At 42.0% G+C, this 27622-nt stretch overlaps 2 protein-coding genes across 7 annotated transcripts in view; both read left to right on the top strand.

The window, feature by feature from the left end:
* The first annotated feature begins 228 nt into the window (after nucleotides 1-228).
* Nucleotides 229-14840, top strand: ece1 (endothelin converting enzyme 1). The gene is made up of 18 exons (XM_069691222.1): nucleotides 229-813; nucleotides 2848-2986; nucleotides 4727-4939; nucleotides 5090-5214; nucleotides 5333-5479; nucleotides 6641-6706; nucleotides 7070-7258; nucleotides 7501-7643; nucleotides 8242-8356; nucleotides 10214-10324; nucleotides 10413-10511; nucleotides 10678-10755; nucleotides 10888-10991; nucleotides 11311-11421; nucleotides 12237-12304; nucleotides 12459-12649; nucleotides 13265-13360; nucleotides 13914-14840. Exons 1-18 carry the CDS (start codon nucleotides 685-687, stop codon nucleotides 14088-14090), a joined length of 2301 nt encoding a protein of 766 aa, XP_069547323.1. The 5' UTR covers nucleotides 229-684; the 3' UTR covers nucleotides 14091-14840.
* A 617-nt stretch (nucleotides 14841-15457) lies between these two features.
* The window catches only part of LOC138616698 (eukaryotic translation initiation factor 4 gamma 3-like), a 50320-nt gene continuing 38155 nt past the window's right edge, over nucleotides 15458-27622 (top strand). For all 6 annotated transcript variants that reach the window (XM_069691221.1, XM_069691217.1, XM_069691216.1 and 3 more), the window contains exons 1-2: nucleotides 15458-16157; nucleotides 24986-25058. In XM_069691221.1, the coding sequence (XP_069547322.1) occupies nucleotides 15994-16157; nucleotides 24986-25058 (237 nt within the window). In that variant the 5' untranslated portion in view covers nucleotides 15458-15993. The remainder of the gene's footprint in view (nucleotides 16158-24985; nucleotides 25059-27622) is intronic.

Here is a 27622-nt window from a genome sequence, read left to right as displayed (position 1 = left end):
ACGCTTATCAGATAACAATTACCACGGCAAGCGACTACAACATGGGGTGGGCGGAGGATATTCTTTCTGTGCTCCTCCCCCGAGTGTATTGCGTCCTATAGAAAAGACAGTGGGTGTTAAACACAACTGTGAAGTTCCCTCCCATAATCTAAGTGAAACCACATTTGGGGAACACACTCTCATAAACACACACAGAGTCACACAATCACTTCCACACACTCAGCCTTACTCATGTGAATCGCTCCAGTCGCAGCTCCTTCCTGTTTTCCACAAGTTCCGTCTTCTCTCGTGCCGTGTTTGCATGGACTGGGCTGAAAAGGAAGTCCAGGGAAAAGTTTGCCCAGGAAAAGAGGGAGCGAGGACCCACAAGGAGATCTCACGAGGACTTTCGGGAGGAGGCTTTTTGTTGGCGTTGTGAAGTTTGTGCCTGAAGCCATGGGGGGCTGTGAAAGGTGTTGACGGGGTTAGAAGGAGCGGAAAAGTGCTTTGAAAGAAAAGGACTGACGCGTTCTTTGAAAGCAAACTCGGTGTATGAGTAAAAGAACTCCAACCAGACAAACCAGATTCCTCCTGATGGATTTTAGAGGGCAACCCTACTCTGACGCCTCAGAGCCTGCTGAGGAATAGACGTCGGACACGAACACTCTCTCACACAACAGTGGGAGGACGGAGACTTGAGGGAACATGGAAGCACTGAGAGAGTCTTTTCTTTATTTGACTTTTCAGATGTCAGCGTATAAGAGAGCCACGCTGGACGAGGAGGACCTGGTGGACTCCACCGCTGACGATATCTACCCATCGTCACCCATGCAGGTAAGCGCGCAAACACCCTGTGCTAAAAATAATCATCGCTGTAGTGTGTGAAAAATGTCTAGGCCTTTGAAGGCTTCAGGAAACCTGTCAAAAGGGTGTGAAGTTACATAAAGCATTCAACAACAACACATGAACATCCACGAACACTGTAGAAGCTGCTTTGAAACGTTTTAACCTTCGCACAGGCTCCTAAATCTAGCTGAACTCATGAAGAACCTGTGAGGCTTGTGATATAATATTAAATCTCTTTTCGAGTTAAAACATGCGTCGCTGTTTACAGACACCTGAATTCCCGAAATCCTCCATGAATTATTATATCTTGGCCAAACTGCCTCACAGATGATTAATGCTGCACTGCGAGGGTTGAAACAGGTGAAGTAGTGGCCGTTAATTGGCTTCACTGCTAATACAGTAATTAAATCATGTTAACTTGACATCACAGCTAGGAAACCTTTTTTTCAGAGTATAAGATAATAATAGCTATACTTCAGACAATTTTTCAGACGGTATGAGCCGTCTAGATTGAAGTTATTGAGCCATCGCAGAGCATCAAAACTAACTCACTGGCTTTTTCCAGATGAAATATTGTTGTATTTTCTGACTGACTTTTTTAAGAGACTGTTCAGTCACACAGCACAGCCAATACACACACACACACACACACACACACACACACACACACACACACACACACACACACACACACACACACACACACACACACACACACACACACACACACACACACTCTACAACACATTAATTTAACTATTAAATCCAATGCATTTGTTATGTTTATGAACACATAGTCTGAAGACTTTTGCTGATAATCTTGAGATTGCAGATTTGATCCAAAATGGAAAGAAACAAAACATTTTTGCCCAAGTCCCACAGTGCTTCAGAACATCCCTCTATTGTATAGTTCATCCCTGCAGTTCATTCATTCCTGAAATATTTTATCTGACCAGAATCCCTCCTGAAGAGCTCAAACTGGGCTCTGATTTAAGTCTGATCCTACCTCCATCATTCTGCAGAGGGTTTTAGGGTAATTAAATGTAGCTTCCAGCAACTTTGATAAACTACAGATGGAAAGTGCACAGGCCTTGGCAGAGAGATTCTCCCAATCACGCTCAGAAATGCAGTTTAGGTCCAAACCAACCCAATGTGCTGAGCTCGGGTTGGATTAAGAAGCCACTGTGGCTTTGGCATTCGCTTTGATCACATTAAGTTTGACTTTTGACCTCTTATCCCACCTAACAGCAGTATCGGATCCTTATATAAACACTTCAGGCACAATCGACTTCCACTGCCTATACGTGAGGTCCAAGATCTTGCATTTATTTACAGCAGGAATACTTTAAAGTCTGACCACAGTGCCAAATGTGCCCATTGAAGGATTTGTGAGTGGCTCTTAGACTCATTCCTGTAGAAAATAAATTCCCTTGGCAGCTTTAACTAAAGCAACATTCAATAGAAAAAAGTGCAGGAGCTGCGTGTGCTGGCGTAAAATTCACTCTACCGAATCAGTGATTTAAATAATTTGATCACCGGCCACAAAACATGGACTTCTTGCATTCATGAATACTTTCAAGCTGATTTTCTCAGAAGCTCTGTATCATTTTTCAGAAAGTCAACATCTGTAAACAGGTCCCGTCTGTTCCGTTTGGTGTCCTCATCATTTACAGGTGAACCGCAAAGAGCAGCAGATACGGTTCAACAGATTTTCCCAATCTAGGCCAAAAGTAAAATATTGTTTTGTAAGTGAGCGAACAATAGAAGAATGCTTAACCTTTTCAGTGTGAGAGGGTTGAGAAAGCGGATAGAGAAGCAATTGTGCTCTGAAACCATACCCGTCATCCAATCCCTGAGAAACTGTTTGACTTTAAGCAGTATTTGCCACGCTGTATTTGTTCAACCATATAACATTATCAAGTGTGTTTATGGATTTTAAAGCCGCGATAAACCACTTTATTACCGTTATCCTTGACTTGATTGATTGATAAAGGCACTTAAAGGATTTCTGTTTGTGTGCAGGTGACTCTTCTGCATGGCCGGGTTCCCTCATGTTGGCCCGACCGGACCCAGAGAGAGAGGAGGCTGCTGTTTTTACTGTGTCTGTTGTCGGTGGGCCTGTTCATATCTCTCATCACAACTGGGGTCTTCTACAAACAGGGTGAGCTCTAGCTTTTATTTACACTCGGTGAGACACACCGAAAAGAAACACCTGCTGTCTCTGTGAGTTACAATGATCAGGTGACTCCAGGAGAAAACTAATTAAATAAAAAGCAACCTTCACAGATGAATAAGTTTACAATAAAAACACAAACATGCAGAAGGAGAAAGGCTTAAGGAGCTACTTTAGGATTTATGGAAATACTTCTACTTGCTTTTTGAAGATGTTCACTCTCATGTCTATCCAGCTATAGCTGCAGTATACATATTAAAACAGTGGGAAGCAAACCGAGTCAACAAAGTGCCTAACAACACCTCTGAAGCGCACTAGTCAAATTATATGTAGTTGGTTTCTTTCTTTTTTTTAATCTGCACAAAAACAAAGTGTAAAATCTACAAATTGCTATTCTATTTGGGGTATTATGTTTATGTATTTATTGTTTTTTGTCACCAGATTTTGTATCCTTGTTTTCAGTCCTTATGTTAAGCTACGCTAACTAACTGATGGTTTATGATGGTTAACCAAAGCTAGGTTGTGTCTATAAAGCTGCTCAATACAGAACAGGTATTGTAACAATGAATTTTTGAAAACAGATGTTTTTAATTTTTCTCTGGTCTCATTGTGTATAAGAGGGAAGGAATAAAAAAAGAACGTGTCCAAGTTAGAAGATGATCTGTAACCCCCCCCCCCATTTACCTAGCAATCAAAATAATTCAATTTGGTGTTATTTTAGATAGAATAGGTGGTTCATTTATTTTTTTAGCTGAAGCCACACATTTAGCTAAGCTGCCTGAAAACAACCCTAAATCTCTCCCTGGAGCTTGTTCCTTACGGAAAGTGGACTTGTGGATTTACCATCCCACCCTGGTCGCGTCTCATCAGTTTTGGTTTCCTCAAATTTACCACGGGAAACATAATACCAGATCCTCCCATTTAGCTCCACATGTCAAATCACACTTTGAAATAATAAAAGGAACAAGGACAAAATCTCCTCGGGGTAGTAACCTCCTCACTGCTCGTAACTTTGTCTCAGTCTCTGTCTCATATCGTACATGGACAGATGACGAAAGTCTTACAGTATGTCATGCGTTAGAGGTGAGTTGTTGTGTCCTGGAGTTGTTTTTAGTTCCCTACTGTGACCAACACTTGCACTTCTCTAAACACTGGAGGCTGTTAAAAGCTCTTCCCGTTAAACATCTTTTGCGTTTAGACTTTAAAAAGTAACACAGATCAGCCAAGGGCCGCGTTGCTTCCCCTTCAACTGCTTCCTCCTGACATAATTCTATCGAACACAACACACAAAATATCCATTCATGGAAAAATGGAAGTCGCAGTTCGATGGTTACACAAACCCAAAAGGGAAATGGTATAAGCCATACTGTAAAAGTGAAGTGATTCACTGGTACTTTAGTCTTGACACATTCAGATGTAATCATGCAGGATCCTTCCTCATCTGTTAATCTATTTTCTACTTAATAATCAGACAGTTACATAATCACTTGGCGATAGTTAACGTGACATTGTCTATTGAAGAATTTTCCAAGGAGAAGTATTTCCTCCTGGTTGTATATCTTGGCTGTTACGACTTTGAAAATAATATTTTCATGTTGGGCTGGAAACCCTCACGCATACTCGCCCCACCATGACATATTTTCGGATTGTCCACTGTGGTCGTGTTTCCCACTAGCTGAAAGTGAAGTACCTATAAATTTAACATGTTCTTTAACTGTTTTTTTGTAGCTCACCCGGGCCTGTGCCTAACAGAGCCGTGCATTACTGTGGCCAGTGCGGTAATGGGAGCGCTGGACCGATCCATAGACCCTTGCCAGGACTTCTACAACTTTGCTTGCGGGGGCTGGGTGAAGAACAACCCCCTCCCCGAGGGGAAGTCCCGCTGGGGTCCTTTCAGCAACCTGTGGGAACGCAACATGCTTGTAATGAAGCATTTATTAGGTAAGGGCCCTAAGTTGAGTACTGTTAAGTGTCCTTAGCTGCCTTTACCCCCAAGCAGAGGCGTACTGTGTCTTTTCCACCTCATTTTCCTGGGATGGAGGATACCAGCTTGTTTTTCATTAACAAAATTTTATATCCTTACTTTGGCAGAAAACTCAACAGTGAAAGGTTTGAGTAAGGCTGAAGAAAAGGCCCAGCGATACTATCATGCCTGCATGAATGAGGCCAAAATTGAGGAATTAGGAGCTAAGCCCCTACAGCAGCTAATCACCCAGGTATGTTTATTTCCTGTAGAAGTCAAACATCAAACATTGATTTTGATTATTTTTTTTGAAACAAATTTCCTTGCATTCATTAGTCTCTGAATGTCTGATTAATCCATCTCCGTTTCAGATAGGAGGATGGGCTCTTACTGAACCCTGGGACAAGGACAACCTCCAAGAAGTTCTGCGAACAGTGTCAGCCAGTTTACGTACTTCTCCGTTCTTTACTGTGTTTGTCAGCACAGACTCCAAAAACTCCAACAGTAACATCATCCAGGTGAGAGAGTCGCATTTGTATAAAGCGGGGGTCTCCAACCTTTTTTCCTCTGCGAGCTACTTTGACAAAATGAAACTGTCCAAGACAGTACTCGTGTTTAGTAACATTTATTCATTCACGTAGCTGAGCTCCACCCAAACCAGCTGAATCAAGTATTCAAATATAAGATTTAACCAGGAAAATCCAGCGTTTCCCCATTACAATGGGACCCCTTCCCCCATCTGGAAGAAAAGGATGTCTAGCTCAAAACCTGGTATATAGCTGGACCCTGTTTGAAACTGGAGGACTTTTAATTTGAAAAGTCGCTGCATTCCGCTGAACTGCGGCGTAACTTTGATCTCTCGCTCACTCAGTGACAGACACATGCTTTATAGCTCTGGACCCGCTGTTGTGGTCCAACCGAAAATATTCAATTTATTTTATTTGCCCAATTTATGAGTTCCCGTTTGTTTTCTGTCCTCTGATCTTTGTGTGTTTAATGAAGGGCGGAGCTCCACCTCTGCTGCACTGACACGTTGCTGCGCAGACGCAGGTTGTCCACTCATTAATCGAACGAGTTGATAGGTTGAAAAATAAGTAAATACAAATTCCTCAAATTGATCGCCAAATATACTTACCCGAGAAAGTCTACGTGTGGGAAGCACTGCATATTGTTAGAAACTTCAGCGAGCTACTCATAACCGGGTCGATGGCTGCTGGTAGTTTGCGAGTTATAGGCTGGAAACCCCCGGTATAAAGGTTGCTTTTATTGAATACATGTGTGTTTTTATCTGAAATCATAGATTTATATCTGAGAAAGCACTTCTTCAGTGAAACCTTTGATTACATGCTCAAAGATTTACATTCATTCTCAATTTTGGGGGGAATTTACATGAAATTCCCTCCAACAGAAGCAGCTTTTTACAGGCTTCCCTAAATGCTCAGACTTTATCTCTGTTGATACTCTGCTAACAGTCTACTCATTATTACAGCGGTGTTGGATTCACACAGAGTTCTTTCTCGGGTGTCATGAGATCATAACAAATGGTAAAGATAGTATCTTTGGTGAGCCTCTGCTTTTAGCCAGCATGCTGGTAACCCAGGAATGAAAACAAAAGGTTGTTTGTGAGTGTGGTGAAAGAGGGTGAACAGAAAGTCATGGGATGTTTCTCTCGACTCCAGGTGGATCAGTCCAGCCTCGGACTACCTTCACGGGATTACTACCTCAACAAAACAGCAAATGAAAAGGTACCGTGGTCAAGGAGTTCACAGCATGACTCGAGTTTTACAGTTGTTAAGCTGAAAATGTGCACACAAAGTTGAACAGTAATGAGAAGAAAAATATTTTTAATTCGAACACACCCAAAAGCTCTTTGTTAATTTGGTAAGCAAGTCAAGAAATGTTGACTATATTTTTCAGCTTCAGGGGATGAAATAGCTTGTTGTTGCATAGTTTAGGATTACTTTCCTAATTGAATTTTGTCACACACACACACACACACACACACACACACACACACACACACACACACACACACACACACACACAAACCTCGTCTCCACCACTTCCCCCACCTCCACCTCATTGTGCTGCCTGCTTGGACTTTGCAGTATCTGACGGCATACCTCAACTTCCTGGTGGAGTTGGGGGTTCTTTTGGGAGGCTCAGAGGAGACGTCTCGGACGCTGATGGAAGAGATTGTGGACTTTGAAACTACCCTGGCCAACATCACGGTGCCACAGGAGGAGAGGAGAGACGAGGAGATCATTTACCATAAGATGGAGGCCAAGGACCTGACAGTGAGTGGCTGCTGCTTCGATGGTATCAGCGAAAATCAACATTGGTTCACAATAGCTGAGGAAATGATTTTCTGATTGATCTGAATAATTGTTTGACTTTCGTCACGTCATGATAGGGGCATTTTGGTACTAAAGACAGTAAAAAGTTGACGTGTGAATAAGCTATGCAAATTTTCATTTAGACTTTTCCTAACATGTCTTTATTCTTTGTTTTTGTGTGTGTTTTATGTTTGCCGTTGCAGACTCTGGCTCCTGCAGTGGACTGGATGCCATACCTCACGGAAGTATTTGCTCCTGTTCCACTCAACGACTCCGAGCCAGTGGTTGTTTATGCCAAAGAATACCTCCAGAAAGTGTCTGACCTCATAACTAAAACAAATAAAAGGTAAGATGCTAAGAAATGTAGGGCTGCAACTAACGATTCTTTTCATTATTGATTAATCTCGCGATTATATTCTTGGTTTGAAAAATAGTTGTTTGGCCGATTAAAATCTTTCAAAAAAATTCCACCATTGATCCCAGAAGCCCAAGGTGCACCCTAAAATGTCTTCATTTGTCCTGTTTATTTTAATGGAGGAATAAAGGAACCAGAAAATATTCACATTTAAGAAGCTGGATCTAGACAATTTTTGCAATTTTTCATTAAAAAATTACTAAAACAAATAATCAATTATTTAAAATTGTTTGCAATACATTTTTTCCAGATAAACCAATCAATTTATTATAAGTAATTTAAAAATATATATTTTTTCAATTTAAGTGTCAAAGACAGGTTGTATTTTGTTATACAAGTGCAACTATGCAAATATCTGATCACACTGATGTATGATGTTGCAGTAAAATAAATCAAATTTAGATGTAATTACACTGTTTACATTACTTATATGAGTTAAAAATCCCTTTACTGAAGTTAACAATAATAGGCAACCAGTCGTTACTGAAGAGAGGAGGAAAATAAAGAATGGGATATTTTGTTTGTGCAGCCTACTCAACAACTACATGATGATGAAGGTGGTGAGAAAGATGGTTTCCATTCTGGACCAAAGGTTCCAGGATGCTGAGCAGCGCTTCCTTGAAGTCATGTACGGAACCAAGAAGGTAAGAGATTAAGACTTTTACAATACAAAACAAAAACAATGGTTGGCAGGCTGCTTTGTTGATTGTCCCGATTTTCTGGACATAGATGTTGTTTTAGTATTAAAATGTATTTTAAAATGCAGTTCTGTGAACACCACAAGTTAAAAATAAGTCCAGTGTATTGGTGTGGATGCAGAAGTAGTTCTACCCAAAACAATCTGCATTCCCAGACACCACTCCACGTTGCACACCCTTTAATTAGTCACACAGTGATCACCTTCAAACATGAATACATGTCAGCGCCAACTGAAATAATCCAGTGAATTTATACTTCCTTCTTGAGTGAGTAAGTGTTTGACTATGAAGGCTGCAGTGACCCCAGCTCTTATCTGAGCAAGATCCTGTTCGCTCTGCCTTGTTTCCCACTGGGGTCAAGCTGTAATAACATAACAAAACCTTCTGTGCGTGTCTCTTTGTGTATCTGTTTTTTTGTGGGAGTGCAGCCGTGACTTTTTTTTTCCATCTGTGACTGTGTGCCTCAGTAGATTTTACAGCTCTGCTTGCTCAGAACGCTCCTCATTTCCTCACTGTGACCTTGTTCCTTTTTACCTACTTATACCTGCAGCTCCATTTGTCCTTCCCTTCACCTGATAGTAAATTTGTCAGCGTGGCTGATTGTTACCGGCAGACATGTTTTTCCTCTTGGAAGAGTGGTGGTTGTTAAGAATAGAATTAATGCGTTCATATCTTGTGAACTTTGTAAACAGTATTACTTATTAAAACAATATTTTTGATCATAAAAGTCGCACACAGATACGACGTTTTTGGAGAGAGATAAAAATAAGATGGTTCAAGGTGGACAGGTTTTTATTGATTTTAAAATGTGGATTTTCACAAATGACATATGTAACGAATTAAAGGATTTACCAGTGTTGCTGCTTTGTTATCAGCACTTGGAGTAGCACAGCAGAATACTTCAAAAATATATGAAACGCCACTTTGCAATCTAGTATCCAACTCTTTTTCCACACTGAATGATGCCATCTCTTTTGTCATTCGTTTCTATTTTGCCACCGCTTTGCTCTTCGGCTCAAACGCACGTCTTCAGTTTTGACTGTAAGCTAAACGTCGGCATGTGGGGTGTCCTTCCGTTGCCATTTTGTCAAAAGGGAAACACTGTCTCTAAGCCTGCAGAGAGATAACGGTTTCCGTTTGAAATAACACATTGCAACTATTTCTTTCTCTTTTTTTTTTTACTTTCTTTGATGATTTATTAAAAATATTTGAAATTTCGTAAGAGTGAAATTGATAGTTCATGTTGTAGGTATTGTATATTTCCCCAAAAGCCTGTGAAAACAAAAAACAATCTTAAATCTGCAGACACAGTTTTTGTAAATATATATTTTACAAATGACAAGTATAAAATGCACCTCTGGGAGGAATAAAATCAATAGAGTGTAGGTCTTTTCTTTGCATTTACATGCATACCATTCATCTACCAGTTTTATTTCCATGTTTATCCTGTTCAGAGTCACGGGGGTTTCGCAGCTGCACTAGCAGACGTCGAGCGAAGAGCAGGAACAGATTGCCCATAGTAGCACTGTTGTCTGTCACTGGAAGGAGCAGATTTATAACAAACTTCCTTTCACTTCACCACAATTTCACAAACACCAATGTTCTCCACACCTACGCAAGTCGTTCTTGGTTTGTTACGCTCATTCTGGGAAATGTAGGAAGTGACTCATTAGAGCAGACAAAGTTGGCTGAACAAAAATATGGCACAATAAAAAAACAATCTCAGTCCAAACATGTAACAGTGTAAGGCAGGGGAAGAATGCTCCGTTTCCCTCAACATGTCTTGATGTGTTGTTTTTGCAGAGCTGCACTCCACGCTGGAAGCTGTGTGTCAGCGACACAGACAGCGCCCTGGGCTTTGCTCTTGGAGCCATGTTTGTCAAAGCCACCTTTGCTGAGGACAGCAAAACCATTGTAAGTGTTTCAAGATCCTCTCCTCACAATAGCTGCTCCTGCTTTGTAAGATAATGTGAGCGTGATCTCGATCTCCTCTGTGCTTCAGGCTGAAGATATGGTTGCAGAAATTAAATGGGCGTTTGAGGATAGCCTGAAATATGTGAGCTGGATGGACTCGGAAACAAAAAAAGCAGCAAAAGAAAAGGTGGGAGAAAGTTGTGTCTTTATTTTCGTGGAATTCCTCCTGCTAGTGCTTTTTCTGAGACATCTGTATAAAAACTCTTTTTGGTGCTGGAGTGATTAAGAAATACAGCACTGCCACCTGGTGTGAAAATGTGTCTTTTACAGCTTTTATGTCTCATCTCTTACAGGCAGATGCAATATACAACATGGTTGGATATCCTGAATTTATCATGAATGCCACAAACCTGGACAAAGTGTTCAATGATGTAGGTAAATGTAAAGCTGTATTACATATCCTAACATGTCAATCTAATTTATCACACTGTCTCAGCTTGCCTGCATGCTATCTAATCAAAACACTGAAGTCCCTTTTCTTACTTTTGATTCCTCCCTTTTAGTTGGAGGTGGTATCAGAACTTTACTTCCAAAATGTCATGCAGTACTACAACTTCTCAGCCAGAGTAACTGCAGACCAGCTGAGGAAAATTGCCAACAGAAACCAGTGAGTTACCAACATCCCCAGCGCCCCTCTGCCACAGAGGAGGTGGCACGCTCCGACGGGAACACATTCCCATTATACTGACTCAGCGAAATACTGCTGCCATCCACAAATGTTCCCAGGCAACCAGCTTCTCTCCGCTGAACTGATCTTTGTCTCTAATTAGGCTGTGGGGGGAGGGGTTAGATTAGGGTTCCCATGCCTTCCAAAACTAATCTGTAGTCAGCCTGGCACAGCAGGTTGTGCAGAATCAATATTCTGAATTTATTGTGGCCTTGATGTCAGCCTCATTCGGTGGCTCTGTGTTCCCTGTTTTTTGCAGGTGGAGCATGACCCCCGCAACTGTAAATGCATATTACAACCCAACGAAGAATGAGATGGTTCTGCCAGCAGGAATCCTTCAAGCTCCGTTCTACAGTCGCTCCTGGCCCAAGTATGTCTTCCACAATGCATTTCGAGTGCGCTGAATCATGTAGGAGGAATTTTAGTAAAACAGAGCAAAGATTCATTGCACGATAGAATGGACACTTGTCTTTAGCTGATGTTAATAAAAAAAATAAGATAAAAATTAAAAAAAAAAAACTACCAAAAATACAGTAGATTGAAAAATACCCAACATTATCCACAGAAAATGTGATTTCACAGCTGTATTTTTAACAATACAAGAGAGTACTGTGGTGTGCTGCAGTTGTTCTGTAGCCTGATAATTACACTGAATTCCCATTTTGTTTCGCTTCATTTATTTCTTTTATTTGAATAATTTTATCAACTCAATGAGAGCTGGTTAACAAATAAAAGATGTCAGTAACAAGACACAGAAGCCCTCTGTAAAACCACAAATTGTTATTTTTGCACTTCAGCTTTTGTACAGAATAAAAAGATGAGATATAATATATTAACTTGTGAGGTTTACAAGTTGAATGGCTGCTAGAACCAGCTTAATTGGTTTCGTTTCATCTTACTCATTGAAAGCAACCAACTTGGTGTATTCTCCAAAATGTCAAAGTATTGCTTCAACGGACCTGCACTCGGTACTCACAAATTATATGTTTTTAAGTGTACATTTTTAAAATGTTTTTACGGGTGTATTTAGATGCCGTTATACATGTATGATGTGCTATGTGCATGTATGCTTGTTTGTATGTGCGCATTTATATTGCTTATATTTTTTAATGTTCTGACTTTGTGCTTTCCTGAAAAGGTGCTCTATAGATAAAATAATATAACTTATTATAATAATTATTACAGAGCTCTCAACTTTGGTGGAATTGGAGTAGTCATGGGTCATGAACTGACGCATGCTTTTGATGATCAAGGTTGGTAAAAAAAAAAAAAAATCATATCTTTTAAACAATTTAGATTTCAGAGGTTAAAAGTTGACTCTACTGATTCTAAATTATTACAAAATAATAATTATGTTAAGTATGAGTTGGCAAAAATTACAGGTATATTTGATACTTTTATTTAAAGGGAGGGAATACGACAAGGATGGGAACCTGCGCCCGTGGTGGAATAACTCTTCTGTGGAGGCCTTCAAGAAGCAGACCCAGTGCATGGTGGAGCAGTATGGCAACTACAGCATCAACCAGGAGGCTCTGAATGGAAAACACACTCTGGGAGAGAACATCGCTGACAACGGTGGACTCAAGGCTGCCTACAAGGTCTGATGTCACAAAGGAAGCACAAGACACCTTGAATATCTCAGGAATCGTTTTGAGGAGGATTTTTTTTTTTTTTTACAGGAAAAACAAATTACCTTCCATGAGCAAAGTAGAATAAAAATGCTAGTTGGGGTTTTATGGAAAGCTTAGAGCCTTGCTATTGTGTTTCCTACAGCAATGTTGTCAGATTGAATGTTTGCAGAAAACTATCACACAGATTGGGCATTAATCCCCTGCATAGTTTATTTGTCGAGGCTGTTGCGGGTCACGTCCAGTAATCTGTATTGGAAAAAGTAGGTTGTCTGGTTTACAGTGAAGCCTGGAAATGCAACAGGTGCTTACGAGTGGCCTTGTCAGCCTCTGGTTTCTTCTTCACATGCACACATTCTTTCCATGTCATGAAAGGTCATAAGCTATGAAGTAGATGAGATAATCATATGGAAGTAAAAATGACCCCGCGTCAAACAGCACACGTTCCCTACAGCGGAATAACACTTAAGAGGATCTACATTTCTTCTTCTCTTTCCTTTGCTCTGTATAGCTTTATACCTTTCTGTGCACAGAGGAAAACAGTGAATGCGCGCGTGTGTAACATGATCATTTCTTGCTTTGAAGGCTTATGTGAACTGGATCAAACAGAACGGCGAGGAGGCCACGCTGCCTGCCCTGGGAATGACCAACGATCAGCTGTTTTTTGTAGGATTTGCCCAGGTTTGTATCAAACACGATATCTTCTTTCTTCTGACCTGATTGTACTTTCTTCAGACAAACACTGCTCCTTCCTTAACCTTACGGCTTAAAGCTCACCTCCAGACATAAAAATATTCTGCTAGGAAAAAATAACTTGTGTCTGAGATGGTTTTTCCACTAAATAAAAATATAGCTTCTCATTTTCCCTCATTAAAAAAAAAAACTATGATCTACGAATATGCAATACTCACAGATTAATTCAATCTAAACTTTAATTTCTGCACGAGATGAAATTTGAGGGATTTTGAGTCCAAATTTAGAATAAAGTAAACCTAAACATAAATGTATTCCAGATAGGACATTTTAAATAATACTTACTTTAAAATCAGCCACAGAGCTGTAATGACAGAAAGTAGTGCTGATTAATGTAAAAAAGATTATAAGAGATGAGAAAATTAGGTCAGCCTCTAAACATTTTTTTTAAGTAGTCAGAGAAAATGAAATAATTTTAAAGGACTGTGTGAAAAAATGACTCCTTTATTTTGTGTCTCTTTCCCCTTTGTTACTCCTGCAGGTGTGGTGCTCTGTCAGGACTCCCGAGAGCTCACACGAGGGTGTAATCACAGATCCTCACAGTCCATCAAAGTTCAGAGTCATTGGCACCATCTCCAACTCGCGTGAATTCTCAAAGCATTTTGGCTGCAAAGCAAATGCTCCCATGAATCCCAAACATAAGTGTGACCTTTGGTGATCCCTTACTGCTCACTGCTGTTTTTTTTTTGTTTTTTTTTTAAAGAGTGAAACGGACATTTGGGGGGGGGGGGGGAAACGGCCTGAAATACTGACAAACTCTGAAGATGAATGCAAGAACCACTGAAACTACGACTGTCTCGCCACTTAATGCGTATCAGGCTTCTTATCAGGACAAAATGTGCCTGTTTTGTTTGGAGGATTGGGTCTTCAGTGGCTCTCCACAAGGACAATTGGTTTAGAAAACAGCTCATCCCCAAACTTTCAGGTAAAATGTAGCTATAAATGTGGTTTTTGAACACTGGAAACCCAACAGACGCTTACAAATATGGGGGAACCACTCAAATTTAATAAACTGCTTGTTAGTCATGTACAGTGATAAATATGTAAAGTGATGTTACTTTTCTTTATTACTTTTCACTGATTGGATCTGCACCGTTTTTTTTAAATGTTTTTTTTTTTTTTATTGTATTTTGTTTCTAGTCAGATTTTTATATAAACCAGGGACTTGCAAGATGTATAACCTAATGAGAATCTGAAAATGTGGTCCACATGTGGACAGTTTTAAAGCTGTTTATTAAGAAGTGGTATAAATATGTTGTAATGCAACAGCGACTGTTTGCCGTTGAACCTTTGTAATATTTGTGTCCAATCTGGTCAAACTGTGTCATTCTGAATTTTATGGCCAAGCTATGATGTGCCAACCCTGTTTTTATGAGTCACAAATTATTTTGTATAATAAAACCAATCCTAAAATGTATTTCTCATGTTCACTGTTTATTTATTTATTTCAAGTCTCTCTTTCTAACACACACACACACACACACACACAAGCACCTGACTAGGTTCATATCGTATCCAGTATCTCAGATTTTATTACTTAATCAATTACAATAGATCTATTAGGAAAATGTGTTGCAAATTTGTAGATGTAAAGGTGGTAGAAGAACTGTAGATGGCGTCAATAACACACAAGTCCATTGTATAGTCACGCAGCTGGGTAAAATAAAAGAATACAATTCGTACTGTCAATAGCTAAATACTCAATATTAGTGTTTTTGGCCATACAGACACAAATTAATAAAAACTCAGTGCAACTTTAACAATTAATTTTTTTTTATGTTTATTGATGTGATGGTCGTATTCATAATACATTATTATTATTATTATTACATTCTCGACTTTAATCTTGTTAACTAAATTAAACTTAATTGAGGTAATGAGAACGACATAATTAGAACAAAAATGTAATGTAAAATGTAGAGGCTATACATTATACACATTTTGGGAACCACGCTTGTGTCTTGTGTCTGACTGGAGGTTAGTTGATTAGCCGAGCGATTCCGTAACCGGCCGAGATTTGCCGAATCATCTGTCCTGCCCGGACTGCTGGAAGCGGCCGCAACGCCATGTTGGCGAAGTCTCTCATCTCTGTGAGGAAAAAAAAAATGACAGAAAACATACTCGCCGAGAAGACGAGGTAGATCGCCGAGGGGACAGGTCGAAGATCGCGGCGACCGTTTCGTTTGGGTATTTTTTTTTTTTTTTTTTTGAGAGAGAGAAACGAACCGAGCCGGGATCCGCAGAGGTTCCGGACGGGCGAGGGGAGGCTAAAAACCTCCCACCGTCCCCATGAAAAGCACCGCCGATCCGAACAGCGACTTTCCATGAAAAAAAAAAAAGACGTTTGCGTCGCTGTTCGAGCTTCGTTATCCCGGTTCGCTCAGAGGGATCTGAGGCCCGCTTCGAGAACCCGCTACGCCGGCTCTATGCGCGCAAAGCTAGGCGTCGTTTGTATCAGTATTTATTACGGTATTGTTTTTATTTGTTGAATTTTTTTTATTATTTTTTTTTTTTTTGGGTGGTTTTTTTTGGTTTTGTTTTGTTGTTATTGTTGTTTTGCGATGAGTTTGCCACCGAAAGTGGTCCCCAAACCCGCCGCTGTCGCAGTTAGCGGACCTGGAGTTAGTGGCCCCTCTCCGTCGAACCAACTGCGGACTACCCTGACCTCCGTGTCTCTGCCGCCGGGAGCCCCGACAGCTCCGCCGGGCGCCTTACCGCCACCTCAGTATCCTTTTTTATTGACAACGAGAGGCATCGCTTTTTTTTGGGGGGGGGGGGGGGGAATTTTTTTAAATTTTTAAATTTAATTTTTTAATGCATTTAACTTTGCTTTTATGACAGTAACACCCGGTGCTGGTTTTTTTTTGTGTGTGTTTTTTTTGTGTTAGTGACAGATAATGGATGTTGGAGGAGGAGGAGGAGGAAGGAGGGGGGGGATGGTTTCGGTTGGAGGGAGCCGGGGAGGGGAGGGGACGACCGGCTAGCCGAGTGTGCTAACGTTAGCTTATCGAGCCGGTTGTCAACGCTTAACGGAAACGTCGGTGTGATTGCGGGGACATCTGCCCGCTTCTACATGCATTTGGTGATTTTAAAAAAAACACACAAAAAAAACGTGTCTGTCCTCCGCGATATATATATAGTTAATATATAGATATATATAGATATAAAAGGTCGGCGTTTACTCGGAAGAGGATAGCTCCAGTCATCCGGCGAGCTAACCGGGCTTAGTTTCCACACACCGGTTTTTACCGGCTTTGTTCAATATCGGTGGTTGATTAGCGCGCCGTGCCCGTTAACTACGTGAAGAGGGAGCCGATGTCGGCGGGTTGAGTCTGCGGATGCGGAGCAGCGGAGCTTCGTCCGTTTCAAAGGGGGGTGGTGGTGGTGGTGGGTGGGTGGTGACCTGTGGCTTTATAACGGGGGCTAATGTTAGCCGGCACAAGGCCCGTCAGCTGGGGCTTGGCGTTGAAGCGGTGCCGGGGAGCAGCTCCAAAACAACAACAACACCACATTACAGTGTTAATATGACATTATTATTATTGTCAGTCAATGGTTTGATACGAGCTGAGTAACCTGTTAAAATGTCTTCACGCTGACATAGTTGTGGTTTTATTATTATTATTTTTTTGGGAGGGGGGGGGGGGGGTGTCCTCCCCAGGAAATCGTTCTCCAAATGTTCTCGACTCCCAATACGTTTTTATTTTTATTGTCACCAAACGCACCTTTAAGACCTTCGAGTTTCCTCAGCGATGGAGCCGTGATCACTCTTACCCTACTTTTGATTGGAGTGAAGTCACTGCGGTTATGTCACCTCCTGTTTTATTTACAGCACCGGTGTCAAAGTCAGTGGTGTGAGCGAGAGGATTAAGTTGATGTCTTCCGCCTGCCAGTGGCACAGAGACGTGTGTCTTTTTATTTTTTTTTTTTCTGTTGTGGCTTCAGCTTCTGGGTTTGATGTCTCGCCCTGATTTTCGGTGTTTCTGACATCCGTAAAGGGGCCCAGCGAGGAGCTGGTAGTGTAGCAGGTGGCGGCGTGAAGCCCTGTGCTGCTCGCTCAGATTTGGGATGGCTTAGAAGTTGTCTGCGAGTAAAGATGAGTCAACCGAACACAGCGCTGAATATAATGGTTCCTTTATCGGTTGTGCCGGCGTCCTCCTTTGACTCTCGAAGCTTTTCAAATGACTTTTAAATTTGCCTAACCTACTTTCTGCTGCCGACCATTTTTGTACGGAGCTGCGCCTTCTCCATTTACTTTTTGGACGCCTTCTTTAAAGGAGAGATATACATAAGATCGAGTCGAATAATGGTAAAATAATTCTCTTTTAAAGACGTCACGCCATTTGGCCATAATTTGATGATTTAACTTTTTGGTGACTTCAGCACTGAAGCGATCGGCCTCTTTATTGTAGAATTTCTGACCCTTCATGATAAAGTTGTGGCTATTGCAGGTGCACTTGTCTCCCTATTCAATGTAACATTGATTGATAAATTTGTTTTTACTACTACCTAATAAAGAAAGAGACATTTGTAATGACTTCCAATGATAATAAGCACATCATCGTTTTTTTACTTTCTGAATTTAAAAAGCCTTCGGCTTAAAATGACAAAAACTCTACAGTAGCTGTGCAAAACATATGAAATATAGAGAACAAACGCTACATCCTCTGCAAAAATAAGTTATTAAAATTTTAATATTAACGTAATTAAATTCAGTTTTATTTATATATCACCAAATCCCAACCTAAATCATCTCAGGGCACTTTACATGGTACAGGCCTTAAAGTATGTATAATGAATAGTAACTAATTAATATTAATTATGAATTCAACACGTACTGTGTGTACAAAAACAATGTTCAGACTCTTACAAGTGTAAATGTGAACAAAACTCATGTAATTAACATACTGTGTGATAATACTGATGCAGGGAAGTGCAGTGGTTGGTAGCCTCATCGTCATGACTGGACCACATTTCCCATAAACCCCATCACTTTCAATTTTGCCTTTTTTTTTGTTTTTGTTACGAGTCAATCAGCCTGCTGTTTGTTCTGATGATGACAGGCAGGGGTTGAAGAGCCTTGCAGAGTTACTTTTATTGATTTAAAAAAGAAAAGAAAAAAACAGTTACTTACTTTATGCTGTATTGCCCTCAGCAGAGTTTCTATTGAGAACTTTTGTTTTGGAGAAATTGCCGGAGTTTGCAAGCTCCTGCAAATAGTGCAGAAATGAGTTGACTTGGCGTTAATCATTGCGATTGCAAGATCGTGATATTCTGGAGGGACTGATTAACAATGTGGGTCGAGGAGGTGTTGTTTCGACTGGGTGGTAATTTTGCTGTCTGTGTTTTGTGGCGCTGTATAATTGTATTGGATTTTAGGTCTTCTGTATAATAAAGTATGATTTATTCTCGCATTAAATAACCATCTGCAGTAGGTGGGGAGTCAACAGGAAGAAGTAAGTTCAGCCAACGTCAAATTAGTGAAAATATACAACAAATAAACGCGAATTTGTCCGGGGACCTTGTAACTTAAAAAGTCTTCTTGATGGTTCTTTGGACTTTGTTTTCTTTGTTTTTTTTTTAACCATGCAATTGATTCATGTCTACATGAAACCCGACCCTCAGAGTGTCGCCGCTAGTCCCGACTTCTCGCTCTCCCTCGGCCTCAGAGGTCATGAGTGTGAGAGCATGTTCCTTCTGTGTCTGGCCTGGGCGCCTGATGTATGGGAATTCCCACTTGGAGGATGTTGCTCCGTGTGTTTATGGAGTCCTGAAATGCGCCGGGGTTGAGAGACGCGTGTTCGTGTGTGTGCCTGCGTGCCTGCCTGCCTGCTGCCCCGCGTGGGGAACGGGACAGTTTGTTTCTATTCCTGGTTGCCAGAGAAACGCCCAGCGCATGGGTCTGCTGCTGCACTTGCCAGACAATAGCACTGCTGCTTAGCATTCAGAGTGAGAGGCCAAGGTGGCGCTTCTCACCATCTGCCAACAAAAGCCCAGGTCACCCAGCCCGCCTCAGCCCTCCCTCATTTCCTTCCATCCCCCCACAGCTCACCTCACCCCGCTGCTGGCCCAGCTGAGAAAAACGGAGGGGCTTTTCCCGGGGCACTCCCCTCTACTCAGATCAAAGTACTATACCATGAAAGTGAAAGCTCTCTTTTGGAGAGGCTTCTTTCTCACCCACAACTTTTCAAGTCTTTTTAAAGTTCGTCATTAATATGGTTTGTTTCCTTGACTTGGACAAACAAATGGCAACATTTTCCAGTAAAGATCAGTGATGTTTAAGGCAACCAGTGAGCAGCGCACGCAGCCGCGCTCACTGTTAGTTAAGCGGACACGGCTACGTAATGCATGTACTCAGCTGGTAGGTCACACGGTACCGTAGTCCTGTATTTCAGGACAGGTGTGTGCTGCCTGCATGCGAAGATATTCTCATGAGCATACTCACTGTGGGATGTTATAAATAAACTGCTGAGTTGTTATGAGCCAGCATGCAGGACTGTTCTTTCCAGAGAGGGAGTGGCCTGTTGAAGAACACATCCTGCACACTGTCAGTTCTCTCCTAGTGTGCTTATCTGAAGTTTGCGCACGTGACTGTGGACATTTCTTCTGCATCTACTCGACCAAAGGCATTTTAAATGCATCCTGTAATTAGTGAAAAAGACTCTTGTTTTTACTGTGAACTGGGTTTGAAGAGTCATCCCGCCCACACAATAATACTGGAAGGTCGGTGATGAAGTTGAGAATGTTCACATCCACTTGTCTGCAAGTATTCCTGCAACCTTTAACAGTACAACATCAATGTTAGTGTCAGCGCAAGAATTTATTTGTACAAATCCAGCATCGCGTGTACTGTATACTAAACCCAACCATCCGGTTCGTTTGTGTACAGCCGAGAAGGGTTTTTAAATGCAGTAGTTCTGGGAAAGTTGCCACTGTAAAGAGCTAGTTGTCCTGGTGGTGTTGAGCACATGTCCTCGTCGGTGCCGATCAGTTATTCGTACTCTGTCGTCACACATATTAGAAGCCTTTTCGTGCAAAACAGAATGAGCACTCGGGTAGGGTCATCCTGGCAAGTGGTTTTATTTTTTTTTTAAATTGTCAGCTGGCTCAGTGTTCATTCTTGTAGTACTGCAGTGCTGCTGTTTTAAACATAAAGCAGTAACGTAGTGAAGAAGTATTCCTGGCTGCTGTCTGACTACTGGTGTTTTTTTTTTGGTCTTATGCTACATAGTCACCCAGCAAATTCTTCATTTATTGGTCATTTTTCTGTAAGTTGGCTCATACAAAAATGTATCGGCAACAATACTCATTGAGCTGTGTGTGAAGTTTCACAGAAAATAGCCGTCACTGCAAATAAGGCCGAGGCTTTGTCCATTGTGGTTACTTAGTAACTGGTCTCGCAGAGCCGGACCTATCTGCGCCGCGCTGTGCCAGCGCTGGCAAATGATCCGGCAGAACCCATTTATCATTCTGCTAGAGGGGAACAAACACTCCGGCTTGATTGTACGTCTCTAAACCAATCACAGTCGCTTCAGGCGACACCAAACCCAGAAAGCAGCAATGGTGCAAAAGAGTGTACGAGCTTGTTTTGGTTGAACATCGTGGAGGTTGTCACTGTTGTTCCCTGTTACGACGGGGATTGTGAACACGGCAGATATTAGAAGTGGAAGAGAATCCAGCCTTAAATAGTTCGGCCGATGTTCGGCAGCCTCGTAGTCACGGTCTACATCCGGTGAGTCAGAATGCTTAGTGTCAGTAAGGGCTGTCGTTTTTGCGTTTATTTAAAAAAAAAAATGTTTTAATGCACCTTGCCTACATTTCAGAGGTACACAGCAGACTGGGGAGTTTTGCCTTCCAGCGAATATAAAGTTTAGACAAACTGCTGAAAAATTCTCATTTTTATGGTAAAAGAGTACAACATCTTTGTCTCTGAATTGTTGTTTGGAATTTCACTAACGGACTCGCCCTGTGCAGATTTGATTCTCCATCTCTTCATCGTGATTAAGTGTTTTTAGTTACAGAAATCCACAGTACGTAGTAACTTGAACAGGAATTTATCTAAGTCTCGAACACAGCATATAGTGGGAGTATTAATTATGTTTGTTTTACATTTTCCTGCATGAGCCTCCTTAGAAGTGCAGCTCGTCGGCCCCTTAATTTCTAAGTAGCATCCAGGTTTTAGGCATCCAGAGCTATTGTTGCTTAAGATTTGGTTTGTTAGCGTTGAATGCACCAACCAACCTCCTATTGTTCATGCTGTAGTGAAAGAGCAGTCTCAGCAACAGCAGGCAGGCAGTGAGAGCTGTTTGAGCTTTGATTTTATCCAACACTGTGTGTGTGTGTGTGTGTGTGTGTGTGTGTGTGTGTGTGTGTGTGTGTGTGTGTGTGTGTGTGTGTGTGTGTGTGTGTGTGTGTGTGTGTGTGTGTGTGTATCCGTGTGTGTGCGAGAGAGAGAGAGAGAGAGAGAGAGAGAGAGTGAGAGTGGCCACTGAGCCAGCAGGGAGAAGGAGGGTTTGTATCTGCACCATCTGGGCCGTCGCCACTCTCTTCCTGTTCCTCCACTTTGAGCCCTCCTCGCTGAGATATCCAGGTAGGCTGCATCGTTCAAACGAGACGCAGCGGGTTCCTTTCAAGTTATCTGACGTAACATGCCGTGCAAAGAAATTGCATGTATGTTGTCGTATGGCAGTGCACACAGCATTATTTGATTTCTAACATTTGTCAGCGGACCAGCTCAGTCAGTTAAAACGAAGCTTTAACCCTCTCTGGCCTCTTTTTGGTCGGACATTTAATGGGATTTATTCAGAAGTTACGTCGTTAACTTGACACCTTTGATTCATTCATTTATTCAGTACCAACAGATTACACTTTATTGAGCTGTATCATCCTCTTGATCACACACCCTTGCTATTTGTAAGGCCCGTATCACCTCCTGTCTTCCCCCTTTCTCTCCCCGTCTCTCTCACACTCATCACTTAAGTGGCTTTACAGTAATCTAATGATAAAGCCGGAGCCGCAACAGCTTTTCCCTCCTAAATGAGGCTTACAGGTCACTGTTGGTTCAGGGGACAAGGAGGAGGAGGGGTTGAAGCTACTTTATGATCTCCCCGGTCAACGACGGCCTTGTTTCGGACCTGAATTTGACACAAAACCGACATGCGTTTTTTTTTTTTTTTTTTTTTTTTTGTTTTTAATGTACACATGAATGCGGCTGTTTGATCAAAGTTTACCGTGTTACAAGAAAACTGTGGTTTCTGTCTTCGAATGTCTTTTCAGTTGGAATATCTGGTGTCTTTGAGGCGTAGTTGATTTAGGATTATGTATCTTCAGTCCTTCCTCATCTTCGCTCACCATCGGCGTATTTTTTGAGCCGTTGGTTGTTGCAGGTTAATTTTTCTGCTGCACTGACTCTCATTTTCCAAAGCGGTCACCCTTTTGTAAGTCTTTAAGTTGATATTGTGCTTGCCCTTCTTCCCCAAAGCAGAAAATGAATGGAGATCAAACAAATGACTAATGTCTAATTAGTGCAGTCACCCACTTCCATGGCTGCGCCTGATACGTGCAGTCGAGCCTGACCGCAAAGTGTCTGCATCCATCTGGTTGCCTGGCCGCCCACATGCAGGAGCTTGACATAAATGATGTTTTAACTCGGGACATTTAGCTTCCACAGCGTGATCACCTGGATGTGACACTGTAGAAACATTCAAGCGACCATCAGAGCGCTGAAATCACTGTTTAACACCGACATTCAACCTTGTAACTACACAAGTAACTAACGGTACTTCAAAAAAAGAATCCCTCTTGATGATGTATGCCAGCTAAATGTTGTAAACACTCAGGGCATATGTATCTAAAAGCTGAAAACGCTTCTAATATCAAAGGGAAACTTTGCTACAAATATGTCCGAAACCAGCACACTTTATATCCTCCGATAGAAGAGGGGAAAACAAGAAGTGGATCAGTTCTGTGATTGAATCAGTCACGTGCTGTGTTGCCTAAATAGAGTTTGACATGGAGTCGATTTCATGTTTAGTATCAACTTTTAATGACATGTAAGAAGTGTTGTCCATCTAATAATAGTTTGTGGCAAAACAAGATTGCATGACTGCGGGTGGTTTTCTCTGAGTTAACAGAAATCTGCATGCTGGCTTTGAGCCGTTCACATAATTGCTTGATTTAATCATTTGGCCACAGTCGTAACAAAAATCTTTTTTCGGTTGATTTAGCTGTGTCAACTTACCTGACTGTTTTTGCATTGACTTTTCCCGCCCTTGCCAGTGCTGACCACAACCCATGACTTCAGGTAGAACTTTCGCCTGTAGTTCTCCACCGCTTGTTCCCCGTCCCCACAGCTGCCTCTGCCAGCCACTGGTCATGTCGAGCAGACAGATCAGGTTGTCTCACGTTTATTATCATTGTGAGGAGACGGAGTCTTTAAGGTGGGGGGGGGGGGGGGTTGACAGCTGACAGCGATGGTGTGTTGTTTTTCCAAATTCCCCAGCAATGAAACAGATAACGCTTCCTGCTGTGTTTCTGCATTCTGAATTGCAGCCCTCTTTTTAAATGATTCTTTTCTCTCTGTAGCCCCCCTCCCTCTCTCGCCCCTCCCTCTCTTGTATTGTTGAGCAGCGGGGCTGGCGGGGGGCCAGCGGAGATGACGGCCCCTGCAGGCAAGAGCAGAGCAAAGGAAAGCGGGTTTAGGGCGAAGGGAGATGTGGTTTGGGTGAAAGGAAGAAAGCCAGACATTCGGTTTCCCTTCAACCATGTGATCAGCAGTATGTGAGCCCGTCTGTCGCAGACAACTGCCCGAGCAGGTTATTAACCGCGGGGCTTCCCTCTTCGATGTGGCCATTACACATTCCCTCTTTTGTCTCCTCTAACATCTGAGTGATGTCTCCCAAGTGAGTCTCATTATTGCATGTTTCAGAAGCCGTAAAGAAAGCTATCCTCTGTTCTGGTTCCTCTTCAAACAGTTCCCTGAGCTTTAATAAAGCCTCTAGTCTTAAAGATATTTACAAGTGTCATGAGGTTTTTTTCTTTAAGCCATTATTATTCTACCGGTAGCACAGGCAGAATAAAGTAGAATTAATATTGAACGTAGTTTGCTGCTCTGGTGCAAAGGCTGATCAGTGGTCTAATCTTCTGCTCTGGCTGTCCCCCTGCCTGATGTAGCCCAGGAATCCAGTTCACATTTTCCCTTTAACTCTTGCAAAATGGTGAAGGTACATAGTGTACTCTCAGAGATGGGGCATTTTGGGCGGGGTGGTGTGGTCGGGGGATCCTCGAAATCAAACTACACAGGCCATTGGTGTTTGACAAAAGCCGAATGCAATAGAATTTTAGCACAGTTGTGTCGGTGTTTGCTAAAAGGGAAACGTTCAAAACATACCAGATCAAATAAAGCGGTTTAATCAGCATTGTTTAGACTCAACCATGTCTCTCTTGCATAGATACCTTAAAACATGACGGGAATCTAAACTGTTGAACTCTTTTCTACCACCCAACTTGTTTTAGTCTCCAGTTGCTTTGAGTTTTCCTGAACGCAACCTTTTCCAGAATCCCACGGGTTCAGCCATCACTGGACGACCGAATCTTCCCCACACAGCCTGGAGTCGCTGCAGTCTACAGCGTGAGTCACTGCACACAGCCCCCCCCCCCCTTTTATCAAAAACACTCTCACATGCATGTGCACCTGTACATATGCTGCTGTACCTACACAGGAAGTGCACACTCAAAGAAAATAACACAAATATATGGGATTACAGTACATATGTAGCACCTTACACTTGGCTTAAACTAATGCAGGCTCACTCCACACTACCTTTTAAAAGGGTTATAATTTTAGGATTTGTTGAAACTGTTTTAAATATGTCTTGATTGAGTTAATGGTCATTTTAGAGGCAGTTATTCATTTGTTGGCATTGATAGTCATGAAGTCTTACACTTCTTTAATTGACAAAATATTAGAAACTCCCTGCGCAGATGAGCATTTCTAACCATTATAATCAGGCTCTGATGAATGTTTCATGCTGAAATTCAGCAACAATATCATCAACATTTTTATTATACATTTATTCTGACAACATAAAGCCAGTGCCTGTAAACATGAATGTGTTTTTGATTACAAACAAGAGAAGGCTGTGATCTTCAGGGGGTTAATGAACATTTCCCCTATCAGATCTTTGTCTTTATAATATTCCCGTAATTGCTGGTGTTTTTATTCTAAACTGCATTAAGCACCAACATATGAGTTAGGGATCAGATCGACATTTATTCGACCATTTACGGTCTTGTCCTGAGTGGCCGGCCACACCTACCGCATCTCCCCGGCGTCAAAAACAAACCTGACGCGGCATCCTCGCTTCCTCTGAGGCTCGGCTGCTGAGGATGCTGTTTTTACGACTCTGTGATCTAGAGTTAGTTCTGCCATGAGAGGCCAGATTGTTGCACATGTTATAAGTGAATGTTTGCTGCAGGAAAAAAAAGATGGTAAGATTTATTTCATTTTCACATCATATTTTATTGATTTTTCTTGCAGGGTAGTGGTCATTTGTGGGAACATATTGGATCCTGTGGATTTTATGATATGATATGTAGCTTTTACAACAGTTTACCTTCAAATTGCCCATATTTTGCCATCACAAAGATGTTTCCAGTACTGATAACATTTCTGAAATGAGGGAGGTACAAATATAAAAGCCTCTATATGCTTGAAAGAAGCTATTCAGCTGAGAGCTTGCTTGTCCACTGTAACATAACAGCACTGAAAACATTAAAGGTTTGATGAGATTTTCGAGCTCAAGTTTGTTTTCGGAGGTCAGGCTGCCGCAGTGATGACATTGGTGGAAACAAACAGTGCTCATGGCAAAGGAACAGTTGCTCTGTATTGTGGATGTGAGGTTTACACAGTCAGTCCTTTTTCTCTCTCTCTCTCTCTCCCTCCCTCCTTCTCCCTTTCTCCCTCATGTACAGCCTCCATACAGCCGCTTACCTCCCCTCCCCCATCCCATCACGCTGTATGTCCTCGCAATCAGTCGCTCGCCCGAAGCGCAGCAGACTCCTCCCATGGCAACAGCAGCTAGATTAGTTGCCTTATCCCAGGTCATCTGAGGGAAGTGGGCCACACAGAGAAGATGTAGAGGTGTCAAGGGGAGGGATTCTATAGAAGCCGTACAGAACGTAATTGAAGTGTAATCTGGAGATGTTAGTTTTAAATATTAGTGTCAGTGGCTGTCTTTAGGAGATTATAAATATCTAAAGTCAAGGTTTGTGTGAGAGAGAGAGAGAGAGAGAAAAAGCAGGCGTTGGAGGAAAAAGAAAAAAGGAGAGGTGACTTGCACAGCTTTCCAATCTGCCTCAATATCTGCTTACTGCTTTCTTCCTGCAGTATCCTGTCTGTTTCCCTGGTGTGGCGGGTCTGCTGCAGCAACAAGCAGCACCTGCAGTGATGCCAGCCCATCGCTGCAGCAGCCAGAGCCCATCCTGCCACACCACAGACTCAGGGCTGAATCAAATCTCATCCGTGCCTGATGCTGCTCACTGTGCCGGTGCCCACCTCAAGCCCACCTCGAACCCTCCATCGGCTAAAATCATTGAGGCTTGTTTGGCATGACTCGGCCATATATACATATATACAGTGAACCCTCGTTTTTCGCTGGGGTTACGTTCCAAATAGAAACCGTGATAGGCGAAATCCGTGAAGTAGTAACCTTTATTTTACAATTGAAATAGATAGAACTGGACATTAAATATATCTACGTTACATATAGTCGTAATGTGATTTCAATGCACGATGCAAATCCGTGAAGCAGCGAGACCGTGAAAGGTGAACCGCGTTATAGCGAGGGTTCACTGTATATATATATATATGTACCAGGTGCTCTGGATCTATCACAGATGAGTGGGATTGTAATATGATTACACGACCCAGTTTTGCCATATGAGGTCCAGACATCTTTGCACAGCACAGTCTGGCACAGCGGGCTGCAGGAGAGGCCACAGCCGGGTCTTCAGCCAACCGCAGCGGGCTTCAACAGCCATGCACATCACAGGTCTTCACCTCTGCACACATACAGGGGCTAATCCTGCAGCTTGAGCGCTCCATTTAAATTCCTCAGCAGGAGGGGAGACTAATGACCTGTGGAATCCCACCACTGCTGTTTCTATTCTTCATCGGTCTGACATTATATCCCG

Source organism: Brachyistius frenatus, unplaced genomic scaffold (genome assembly GCF_029030835.1).
Source record: "Brachyistius frenatus isolate BFR_SWC_R1_liver_20210118 unplaced genomic scaffold, ASM2903083v1 Contig_10, whole genome shotgun sequence".
Taxonomy (NCBI): domain Eukaryota; kingdom Metazoa; phylum Chordata; class Actinopteri; family Embiotocidae; genus Brachyistius; species Brachyistius frenatus.
Note: the sequence above shows the minus strand (reverse complement) of the source record. Positions and strands in the feature narration are given on the sequence as shown.

Excerpts from the sequence above, each read along its gene's own strand:
- ece1 (XM_069691222.1), top strand. The coding sequence starts at position 685 with ATGGAAGCACTGAGAGAGTCTTTTCTTTATTTGACTTTTCAGATGTCA. Across the intron at positions 4,940-5,089 it reads TGTAATGAAGCATTTATTAG|AAAACTCAACAGTGAAAGGT; the intron begins GTAAGGGCCCTA and ends TTACTTTGGCAG. Across the intron at positions 10,512-10,677 it reads AAAAAGCAGCAAAAGAAAAG|GCAGATGCAATATACAACAT; the intron begins GTGGGAGAAAGT and ends CATCTCTTACAG.